We start from the raw sequence: 11,837 nt of genomic DNA on the forward strand, positions 1-11,837 counted from the left end.
AGGGGAAGTGGGAGGAGTAGGGGAAAAGAAAGAAGGGAATGGAATTAATATGAGAAAATGAAAAAAGGAAACAAAGCCTTTGTAAATAGGGAGGGATGGAGGGGTTGAAGGGAGGGCAGGGGAAGGGGGAAAATAATAAGAACCAAAGGAGTATGTAAAGGTGCATATCTCCAATGACGAATGTCATTATATTGAACACCTGAAATGTACCAATAAGGGGATATACAAAAAAAAAAGAAAAAAAAAACTAATGAAACAATGACAAGAATGCAAGTATTATAGCGTGTTCTAAGCTCCCCTTTCAAGTTACTGAGATTTCCATCCCCAGTAAGAGTACTTCTGTCAATAGTTCCAGCAGCAGGATCCATTTTGCTAGTTTCTAAACCTTACATATATGACACTGTACACTAAGTGTTATTTTGCTTCTGCTCTCTATGCTTAGCATTATTTTTGTGAGATTTATCCACATTGGTGTGTGCAATTATTCCTTTTCAGTTTTCATGGTAGGATAGTATCTCACTGTGTAAATATTTCACACTTAATTCTCTCATGAGCAAACATCTGCCGAACTCTGTGGTATGGTCCATGACACTCGTACTGCTGTGACCATGCTTTTCCACGCCTTTGGTGCATCTTGTTGGGAATTACCATGGGGCCTTTCCTGGGAGTGGTTCATGGGCTATGCCAATTTTCAACTTCAGTAGGTATTACCAAGCAGTTCTTCAAAGTGTTTGTAGTGGTTCATTTTCATACCAGCACTGTGAGAGGTGTGGTTGATTTCCATCCTTGGAAATCCTTGATATAAGCCATGGACCTCTCATGTTACCCATTCTCAGTTTAATTCCCAGTGGCTGCCTAGCCGGGCATGGGGTCTATGGTTGGTTGTGGGCAAGAGAGTGGGAGTGTAGGTTCTCTCGGTAGAGATTGTATCTAATTAGCCAGCTCCTTTTAGTCCACCAAGGCTATCTTGGGTCGTCCCACCCTATGCTCCCAGAGTCCACATTTTGTTGCAATTCCTTGTGTAAGTAGCTGTTTTCACCTCAAGTGTGTGACCTACCTGGGGTTTGAGACCAAACTTGTCTTGTCCGCTTTATAGTTTCTGGCATGAACTTGAAATTCAAATAACTGGTTAGTGAATAAATCCCTGAAATGTTCTAATGGACCTCAAAAGGAACTTCAAAGCAGTTACTTTATGTTAATAATAATTAAAATGACAAAGATGATGATACTGGTAAAAACTTAATGTCATTTATGAGATTTATGTGTGCTATCTAAGGATGTAGTTTGGGAATTAATGGTGTTTGTTTTGTTTTTGTTTTGTTTTATGTTTTTTGCTGCCTTTGGCACACTCCCGCCACATCACTTAGCTCCATAGTTCAGTTTTCTGTCTCTCTGAGGGGCTGCAAGCTACTCAAGGCCAGAATCTGTTGAGTCTGTCTCCACAATACCAGCGCCCACAGAGGGCACGTCCTGAGCTCAGGCCGCGTGAGCTGAAGGAACAAATGAAGGAATGGCAGGCAGAGGGCCTGAGCTGGAGGAAACTGGACTTCACTGAAACTTCCTGTTTCCCTTTTGTCATTCGGCCAAGTATGTGCAGGAAAATGCTGAAAGCCTGGTCGTGGCAGTGTGTGATACTGCCACCCTCCCTTTGGGTGAGGATGAGGAGGACACATGCTTGGGCCACGCATCATAAAACCCAGCTCAGGATAAAAGGGCTCTGGTCGTGGATGCCTCAGTGTCAGTTCTCTCAGGAAGTGGCTCCTCTGCCTCCACAGAGCCAGGTGAGTGCCCACGGGGGAGAGGCCCTGAGCGGAGAGGGCTGAGCAGACAAGTCTGTGCTTCAACAGGCAAGAGGAGTGGGAACCCGGATGGAGGTGCCCAGGGACCCATGGAGGGCACAAGGAATGCGATGGGGGAAGGGCTGGACTGCAGAAAGGAGAGGCCATGAGCCACGGTGGGGGTCCTGTGATGCAGCCAGTCCTACGCCCCCTGTTCCCCACTTCATGTTCCCAGAGGTGCATCTGCTGCCTCCTCAAATCCTCACTGAGTTTCCTGCTCCTCACCAAGCTCCAGAGGCTGCCAAGCCCTGGAGGGTAGTGAGGTGCTGCAGGTTCTGTGTGCAGAGTACCTGCAGAGGGCGCTATTCACAGTGAGCTGTGGGACAGCCAGGGAGGGCAGGAGCAGAAACCCTGGAGGCTCACCTAGGAGTCTGCCATCTGCCCTCCTGGCTGGAGATAAGAAAAGGCTCAGTTTCACTCCAAATCGGTCTCCATTTGCCTTCTCCAGATCCTGACTGAAGCCCAACTCAGTCTTCGGGGAGAGGATCTCCATCTAAAGCACAGGATGAGGCAACACTGGCCTGCAGCCTCTGCACTGACTACTATTCTGTTTTGCTTTAATTTTCCCCAGGCTCTCCGACCCCAGCGAGATGTCCTGCCAGCAGAGCCAGCAGCAGCAGCGCCAGGCCCCTCCCCAGTGCCCCTCCCCCGAGTGCCCCCAGAAGAGCCCGGCACAGTGTCTGCCTGCTGCCTCCTCCTGCTGTGCGCCCAGCTCTGCGGGCTGCGGGGGCCTCAGCTCCAGCTCCGGGGGCGGCTGCTGCCTGAGCCCGCACAGGCGCCGCAGGTCGCACAGGTGCAGGCTGCGGAGCTCGGACTCGTGTGATGGTGCCAGCGGCCGGCAGTGTGGGGGCTCTGGCTGTGGCCACAGCTCTGGGGGCGGCTGCTGACCTGGACCGTGAGATTAAGCAAAAACATCTAAGGGAAGAAAGCTGTGACAGAAGGAGACCAACCCTTCTTCTTGTCACCTCTCTGTCCTCTGAGATTTCCATGAAGTCTTGGGAGTCCTCCCCAAGAGCTCAGTGCTTCTCTCACCTTCTCGTCCTCTGAAAAAGAAAGCTTTTCTTTCATTGCAACATTTTTAAAAAACGTATCTGTGTTTCTGCTCCACCCTTGCTGCCCGCCATGGATGCTTAATCGTGTCTCAGAAACAGATGCCTAACAGGCCCTACAAACTCCCCCAACTCACAAGACTCTGGAGGGGTGTTGGATTAGGGTTATGGAATAGGAATCTTTTGCAAGGTCAAAGACAGGGTTAAGAGTTGGGAACGAACATAGATAGAGCCCTCTAAAGCAAGGGAAATGATCTTCATGGGCCAGTCTGGATCCTTGTGGAATAATTTGGAAGCTCAGCCCCAGCTGTGGCAGAAAGGAAAGAGGGAGAGAAGGTCCAGACTAAACCTGATCCTTGGTTATCAGGTTCCTCCATCCTTAACGGTCTGTGATCCTCATGATCCAAGATGGCAGCATTTCCTAGAACTATGTCAGCCAACGGAGATTCCAAACTGCTCAGGAAGTAGTGTAGTGGGACCTGTGGAGCCATGGTGGTCCTGGGACCACTATGTATGTAGACTGGAGGCAAAGAACCTAAGGTTACCTGGGGAAGGCAGATGGGAGGGTACTGACAGCACTACTGTTTTTTCTTGGGAGCATATCTTAGCTCAATGACCCTTGTAAGAAATAAAAAAGTAAACCACTGCGCTTGGTGTGTAGGTGTGTATGTGTGTGTTCCTTTACCCTTTACCATCTTTTCGATACTCTTGCCTTTTGACCCTAGGCCTGCAGTTTAGGCAACTTACATGCTTCAGGGAAGCAAAAAAGTCTTTGGACAGGGATGACCTTGCTCAATTCTATTGTTAATCAGCCCCTCAATTTTGTCTCTTCCTATTTGACTTGCGGTCAGGAAAAAAGAGAAGGGATCCACAGAGTAGCGATGGTCCCTGGTTACAATGCAAGGAAGAGCTCTTCAAATTCTCTAGCCCTTGGGAGGGAATTCAACATTTTTTCCAATGAAAGGGATTCAGGAAAGCTCCTTTTGTTTACATAGCTGGCCTTGACCCTTGGGAATTTGAAGACTAGTTGCCTGCAATCTTTCCTTCTTCCTTCCTTTCTTCCTTCCTTCCTTCCTTCAACAAGAGAAATTGAGCACAAATTTCAAAAATTTGTTGAAAGAGTATTCAGAAATCTATAAAACATGGTTCCCAATCTTGAGATGCTGATAGTTTATGACAAGCTGACTGACAAGTAATCCAATTATCATGAGCTGGAATAATAGCTTCTGTTCCATAGTTGGTGGGACGTCTATGGGATCTAGCTTTGGATATCAATTCCATATTGTCCTGACAGGAGAGAGATGTCCAGACATTGTACGTGTGATATCATTTTTTGGGTAGTGGCTGAGGTTCTGGGCCTGAAAAATGGCTTTTGTGTGCAGGGCAGGAGCTGAGACAGTGTCCTATGGTAACTCACTTAAAATGATTAAGAGGAATTCATGGGATCCAACAGCCAGGAGTGCCTAGGGAGGAGGCTTCTTGGCATAGAGAAGAAAATCCTATCATCGGAGGACAGCTGGATCTGAAAGGGAAATGCAGTAAAATAATGAGGGACAGAAAGCTGTGGTGGCAAAGCACATGGGCTCTGGAGTCAGACATTTGCACCTCCTCCCTACCTCTTTTAAATACTGAAGTGAAGTCAGACACAGCCAAGGAAACACAAAGCTAAGAAATAAAGGCAAACTGAACCTGACATGTTGCAATTAGAAGTAGCTGAGGAGGTTATCTTTCTACACGGGGAGTGTCAGACTTTTGGATCTAAAGGCCTTGCTGAAGTGTTGTTCATTTGACTGAGCTGTTGATCAAACAAACAAAGATGTTTGTGCTTTGGGTGGAGTGCTTTCAAAGAAGGGAGAATTAGATCTGGGTGATAATCAAAGGGATAATAACAGTGCTACTGATAATGATGATACTGATTTCACTTTGGCAATGTTTTTGGCAGTATAAATCACCTGCATAATGTGTTCAAAATTATATTTCATTTTAATTTCATGGAATGAAATAATAATTCAATATGACAGATAAACTGATATCTTTTGACAAGACACTTTTATTGGATTAATTATTTCTAGACATTCTACTTCCATGAAGGGTATAGGAGGAGCCACCCTCTTCAAAGCTTGAAAATATTGGAAAAGTAGCCAAAGTGGCAGTCTTTTAGAACACAGGAAATACGAAGTTACACCAGGACTTCAGCAGTAGATGGACAAAACTGAAAGAACATGAAGATGGTAGTGAAAACCACACTGGGGTGGTTTTTAAATAGGCCTCAAAAATCTTTGCCATCTTTTCATTGAGAGACGGGGTCTGCATCCCCTCTGCTTGATCTGGGACGACTGTAACTGCTTTAGAGAATAGAATGTGGTAGAAATGATGCTTATGACTTGTAAGGCTGAATCACAAAAAAATCAGGCAGGTCCTACCAGGTGTCCTTGGGGTCCTCTGTCTGGGGGAAACCAGCTACGACATAGGAAGCCTGACTATCCTGGGACCATCCTGCTACAAAGGTCAGTGCGGGCCCTGGTGTGGACACCGCATAAGGAGTCCCAGCTCCGTCCAGCATCAACTGCCACACGTCCAAGGGACCCTTTTGGAACTGTCAGCCCAGACAAGAGTTCAGGTGGCCATAGCTGCGGTTGGCGTCTGACTGATAGTGCACAAAACAAAAATTAACCACCTGAGCCATTCTTGAATTTTTTATCCAAACATGTTTTATCCAAAAATTTTAACCAAGTAAAGTAGTCATTGTTTCATACCATAAAGTTTTGGTCTGATTTGCCATGCAACAATCACAGCAAGGTCACCCACTAATTTCCTCCTATTAGCAACTTGTCATCCTCCCACTGAAGTTGGTGGCTGTGCTTGGGATCCAAGAACTACCAGATCCCTTCCTTAGCTCCCTACAAATTAACCATTTTCATGCCTTAAAAATTTTTCCCGGGCTGGATTTCCCCCTCCATTTACTGCCCACCACACACAGGAGATGAGTCTCCAGCTGAGGGCCCAGCAAGCAAATGAGGGTTAAACCCTGGAAAATGCCACTCAGATAGATGCCTGCCCAAGTGAGGAGGAAGCTGCGTCCTTCCCACTGTGTCTCCAGTACCTGCAAGGGTATTTGGTGCATGGGACCCATAGTATTCAACAGAGATTTGGGGAACAAATGACAAAAAAAGAACTCCTGGCTCCCAGGCTTGCTTGATACACCCTAAACCTGGTCCAGAGGGCACGTTTGTCCCCTGCCTACTTGCACTCCATCGGTCAGAAACCATTTTTGTGGCTAGAGGACCATTTCTGGCTACTGCTGTGACTCTCCTCGTGACTGGCTGGCGTCTCAGGCCTGCACTCTATTCATTTACTGTTCCTCTTTCTTTGTCAGCCCAGACTCAATTGACCAGCAGCAAGAATCCCCACAGTGCCTGTGATTAGGAGCTCAAATTTGACTTAGAAGCTTCTGAACCCCAAACCCTGCTTTCAAGTTTCATATCAAAGGACAACAAGTGAGAGCTAAATATTTGGCTATTTATTTATGGTCTTTGGAGTCAGAGTTCCAGGCAAACTACTCTTATCCCCATTTCTGGATGAGGAGGCTTAGACGGAGGGAGGGGTTAAGTCTTTTGCTGGGTTGAATTCAAGCTTCAAGCGATCTGGATTCCAATAATGATGCTCCCCAGGTGCTGATGTGTAACTACAGTGCAACCGATGAGTTACAACCTCTGTCCACCCTGAACACACCAGGTTCCTATGAATTTGAAATAAATCATAGCAAAGTTGTTAGTGTTCATGGCTTGGAGTGTGCACCGTAGATGAGACGCTGCACATCCTCAAAAACCGTTTGCCCGTCCTTTCTCTCTTTCCCTTGACATGGCTCCCCTCTGATTCCTAAGGAGCACTTCCCAAGGATATATCAAGGGTATGAGAGCAAAGACCCTATCACATTGATCCCAAAGCTCGCTCAAATCTAAGTCCAATATTTGTGACCACTTTCTCAGAGAACTTCATTTAGCAGGTTGACTGGTTTTAATGGTAAACCAGATTTGACTTCAACTAAATTAAGATGACTTTTGACATATTTTCTTCTAATTTACCAAAAAAAATTATGTGCCACAAAAGAAACCACCAAAAGCATGAAGAGACAACACACAACATGGGAAAAAATTTTTACCAGCTGTTCCTCAGACAAAGGACTACTATCTAGAATCTATAAAGAACTTTAAAAAATCAGACCTCCCAGATTTAAAGACCCAATCCAAAAATGGGCATCTGAAATGAACAGACATTTCTCAAAGAAGTAGAAATAGTAAATAAATACATGAAAAAATGTTCAGCATCACTGGTCATTCAAGAGCTACAAAAGAAAACAACACTGAGATTCCACCTCACCCCAGAAAGAATGGCTGCTATCATGAAATCAACCAATAACAAATGCTGGTGGGGCTGTGGGGAAAGAGGAACCCTGCTCCACTGCTGGTGGAAGTGTAGACGGGTGCAACCACTGTGGAAATCAGTATGGAGATACCTCAAAGAACTAGGACTGGAAGTCCCATTTAACTCAGCTATTTGCTACTGGTTATCTTCCCAGAAAAATTAAAAGAATCATACCACAGTGATATATGTGCACCCATGTTCATAGCATCACAGTTTGTAATCAGTAAAGCTTGGAAACAGCCCAAGTACCCATCAACTGGAAATGGGATAAAGAAAATGTGGGGTTTTTTTTATAAAATGGAGTACTACTCAGCCATGAAGAATGATAAATGAGAGACATTTATAGCTAAATGATGCACATTGAGGTGATACTCTTAAGTGATATAAATAGGACACACATGTGTAAATACCGAATAGTTTCTCTGGTGTGAGAAACTTAAAGTGTAAATAAGGATCAAAAGGCAAAATAGATATTGTGAAATAGGAAGAAAAGTTCCAAAGGGGAAGGGGAAGTGGGAGGGGTAGGGGAAAGGAAAGAAAGGAATGGAATTAATATGAGAAAATGAAAAAATGGAAACAAAGTCTTTGTAAATAGGGAGGGGTACAGGGGTTGAAGGGAGGGCAAGGGAAGGGGGAATAAATAAGAACCAAGATAGATTACATAAAGGTACAGATTTCCAATGATGAATATTATTATATTGTATACCTAAAATGTACCAATAAAAACAATTTTAAAAATTATGTGCCCAAGAATATTGTAGCAAAATGAATTTCCAGTGTGGTACTTTTGAAAAAAAATGAAATAACAACAATAAAAAAACTTATATGATTCTGTTGAATTTGTAAGTATAATACAGATTCTGTTCTCTGTCTATCATTTTTATTCTGAAACTCTGATTTCTCACAAAAATATAACCTTTGCCTATAGCCAGAGCCCCATCATTTTACTGAAGTTACCTCCAGAACCATCAGGGCTTGGTTTAGCATCATGGTTTTGTTCTTGTGCAACAATACTTCAAAATTCTAGTGAGCAGCATGGCTCCCATGGAGAAAGTACATTTGGGTTTGAGGTAGAGGTAAATACTGCCCTATTCCAAAGTTCGGGTAGAAACTCTTGGAGGAGAACCTTTGGGTATCTCAAAATAACTATGTCTCTAAATCTCTTGAAAGAAATTTACAGGTATGCAGTCTGTAACCCTGGAGATATTTCTCATGTCCTTATTCTTTCTAGTTTTCTTGGTGTCTCCAGCTTCTCATTTGCAGTTTACTTTTCAAGAAAAACTGTCAATTCCTATTTCTCCAAAATTTACCATCCAGTTCACCTCACTCTCCAGAGTCCATTCTTGCAGGTTGAATTAATCTTCTTCCTTCAGACCTTTCTTTTCACCTCCTCCTCCTCCACCCTTTTTGGACTCATTCTTCCCATCTTTCTGAGCCTCTCTACCCTCTTCAACAGAGACCGGGGATTCCAATATTTGATCATCTCCACACCATGTTATGCAAGAAAAGTCCAGTGTCTTTCCAAGGGTCTCTTCAGCAAGCTCCCAACACCTAGCCTTCCCCTTACTCTTTTGTCCTTAAAGTCCTCCAGGGCCCTTTTGCTGAAGGACACACTGAAGCATTAATATTTCATCCCTGGGGAAGGACTAGTCCAGGGGCATGCTGGACCTTCACGACGTGGAAAAAGAGGCACTGGACAGCCTTGGTACAGCTGAGTCAGGAAGCAAGAGATGGTGCTGAGAACAAATTTTATTTATTGACAAGGGAAGACAGAGGTGACATCACTGCCAGAAAAAAAGGAAAGTTTGGGGCTTCTGGCAAATACTGGGGCAGAGGCTTCCGCAGAAGATGCTCCCTTCCTCTATGAACACTCCGGACGCTCAGTCCGAGACAGCGTGGATGCCTGGGAGGGGATGTGCCAGGTTGAGAATTTCCCTTGGCCCCAGGTTCCGGTTTCCTCCGAAATCCGGGTCTCAGCATCAGGTCCAGGTCAGCAGCCGCCCCCAGAGCTGTGGCCACAGCCAGAGCCCCCACACTGCCGGCCGCTGGCACCATCACACGAGTCCGAGCTCCGCAGCCTGCACCTGTGCGACCTGCGGCGCCTGTGCGGGCTCAGGCAGCAGCCGCCCCCGGAGCTGGAGCTGAGGCCCCCGCAGCCCGCAGAGCTGGGCGCACAGCAGGAGGAGGCAGCAGGCAGACACTGTGCCGGGCTCTTCTGGGGGCACTCGGGGGAGGGGCACTGGGGAGGGGCCTGGCGCTGCTGCTGCTGGCTCTGCTGGCAGGACATCTCGCTGGGGTCGGAGAACCTGGGGAGAGCACAGAAAAAGGTCAGTGCAAAAGCTTCCAGCCATTGACTCCTGGCCTCTAAGGTCCTGAGAAAAGACCCACAGGAGGCAGGGGAGTATTGGTGTGGGTGGAAGTGCTCAATCGTGCCAGCTGCCTCCTGTGTTGCTCTACACCCAGGAGAAATCACTGTCAGCTGAGCTGGCCACCCATGTTTTTATGTCTCCAAACAACACCCAGTAGATGTAACTCTTTGGGGAAAGCACTCTGGAGGAATATGTGTGGGCCTGAAGAGAAAGAAGATGGGAGAGAATTTTGAGGTCTGCACCTCGGCAGGTCACAAAGCTCTTGTCCTGCCGCACAGGGTTGCCTCCTGACCTCACTTCCTCGACTGCTGCCCTCTCTGCCCTCTCTCTGGGTCTCTGTTCCAGATCAAGCCATTTCCCTGTCCTCTGCAGTGCCTTCAGAATCCCCTTCCAGCCCTCAGGTGGAGTCCACTCCCTGTGGGATACTCACTGGTTGCAGAGAAGGCTTGAGAATGACTGAAGGCCGTGCCTGAGGAGCCTGTGGCCAGCGGATGAGGAGTCCCAGGCAGGAGCCCTTTTATCCTGTTCAGGGCTGGTGATGCACTGGCTGAGCAGGCTGCTGCTTTCACACCCAGGGGAGGTGACAGCTGGTGTGGGGCCAGAACTAGTTTTCCAGCCCTGTGCTGGTACTTTCCCAATGCCCGTGTAGTGAGACAACTCAGAAACAAAATGATTGTTCCTGTATCTCCCACTGGGGTCTGCTGGGGCCCTCCCTCCCTCTCTCCCTCCCTCCCTCTCTCCCTCCTTCCCTCTCTCCCTCCCTCCCTGTCTAGTGCAAGCCCAGGGCCCACTTCAAGGCACCCTGGAGGAGGCATGGAGTTTCTAAGCTTTAGAACGAGTTAGCTTTTGATGGACAAATAAATTATACAGAGCCGACAACGTCCTCAGTTTGACTTTAGTAAATTATTTTAAGCTGAAATCTGTTTGCCTCTGTGAACTATTGTAATATCATGCTGTATTTGAAGAAAAATATAATTACAGCTATAATTAACTTCTATAATTCATATACAATGTAAATGATTTTGTTATTAAACTGTATTATACCCTGGATTTATATTTTCTACCTGAGAAAAATATTAATGCCTTAGCATTAATTGGTGAAAAGCAGGTTCAAGGCAGCATAGCTAGTCAGTTAGTTACATTTTATGTAGTTAATGATATAAAACATCATTCTTCATGACCTTTAGAACCCATAGGACTCCATTCTGCCTTTAGACATCATGCCCTCCTCACTTCCTTCAAAAGCACATCTGCGATGCACACAGAGAGCCCGTGAGTTACTCCAGACTCTATGGGGAGGACGGGAGCTCGGTGGAGGTGCTGGAGGACAAGCTGGGGAAGGATGTGCACCCTGGCTGCCACGATCTGCTCTCCACGAAGACATTCTTTTCCCTCTGGAGCCAGCTGCCTGTCTCAGCCTCACTGCAGTCTTACATGCCACGTCCCTCACATTATAAAGAGCCCCTATCTGGACAGACACTGAGCTGGGCAGCAGAGAGATGAGGATGGACACTGTCTGACATGCAGCCTTAGAGAACACTGCCTGCACAGCATCCATCTCTCATCCGGGTTACCCGGGGTCCTAGTTTACAACTCGTGTCCCTAAGCAGTTCTTCAGCCGTGTCTCGGTACAATGACCACAGGAGTGGAAGAGATCAGCCTACTGGGGATGGAGCTAACAGCCCTGCTGGGCTCCTCAGGAAGGTAACCCTGATCTTTGAGTGTGGCCAAGATGGGAGCCTCACCTGCTTCTCTTCTCCCACAGACCTGATCCTCCTCCTTCCCGAAGGCCATCCTCAGCTTGCCCTACTGATGTTCTTCTCCCACAGCCACTAACCCCTCCCTTTCCATCTTCAACAAACGCTGAGCACCATCTGCAGGGCAGACACTGGGCTCCGCTCTGAGAACACAGCTGTGAAACTGACACCTTTCCCTAGCAGGGACATCTGACAATCCCGCCATCAGAGGTACAGCAAGCGCCGAACTACGACTGGTGCCATGAGAGGAGCGCCAGGTCCGAGAGTGTGGAACGAGACTTAACCTTGCCTGGGGCTTCTGATCTTGCTGCATAAGTAATGCTTTTTCACTGCCTTGCTCAGTAGAAGCAAGTTCAAAATATGTTTTTGGTTTAAACAGGCATAATCGTGATGCCCTGG

General features: G+C 46.7%; 2 protein-coding genes across 3 annotated transcripts; one reads left to right on the plus strand and one right to left on the minus strand.

Moving 5' to 3' along the window:
- Positions 1-1,614: 1,614 nt before the first annotated feature.
- LOC110347032 (late cornified envelope protein 3A-like) lies at positions 1,615-3,530 on the plus strand. Of its 2 annotated transcripts, none has more exons than XM_087203342.1 (2): positions 1,615-1,781; positions 2,287-3,530. In XM_087203342.1, exon 2 carries the CDS (start codon positions 2,429-2,431, stop codon positions 2,723-2,725), a length of 297 nt encoding a protein of 98 aa, XP_087059468.1. In that variant the 5' UTR covers positions 1,615-1,781; positions 2,287-2,428; the 3' UTR covers positions 2,726-3,530. The 2 variants fall into 2 exon arrangements, with proteins under 2 accessions (XP_087059468.1, XP_021105167.1); XM_021249508.2 differs by having other exon boundaries at positions 2,410-3,530.
- A 4,788-nt stretch (positions 3,531-8,318) lies between these two features.
- Positions 8,319-10,362, minus strand: LOC110347034 (late cornified envelope protein 3A-like). The gene is made up of 2 exons (XM_087203345.1): positions 10,112-10,362; positions 8,319-9,618 (listed from the first exon to the last, which is right to left on the minus strand). Exon 2 carries the CDS (start codon positions 9,597-9,599, stop codon positions 9,303-9,305), a length of 297 nt encoding a protein of 98 aa, XP_087059471.1. The 5' UTR covers positions 9,600-9,618; positions 10,112-10,362; the 3' UTR covers positions 8,319-9,302.
- Between the last annotated feature and the right edge of the window lie 1,475 nt (positions 10,363-11,837).

The sequence above is a fragment of the Heterocephalus glaber genome, unplaced genomic scaffold (genome assembly GCF_053883595.1).
Source record: "Heterocephalus glaber isolate CG9 unplaced genomic scaffold, H.glaber_assembly_v1.0 deba00001795, whole genome shotgun sequence".
Lineage (NCBI taxonomy): Eukaryota > Metazoa > Chordata > Mammalia > Rodentia > Bathyergidae > Heterocephalus > Heterocephalus glaber.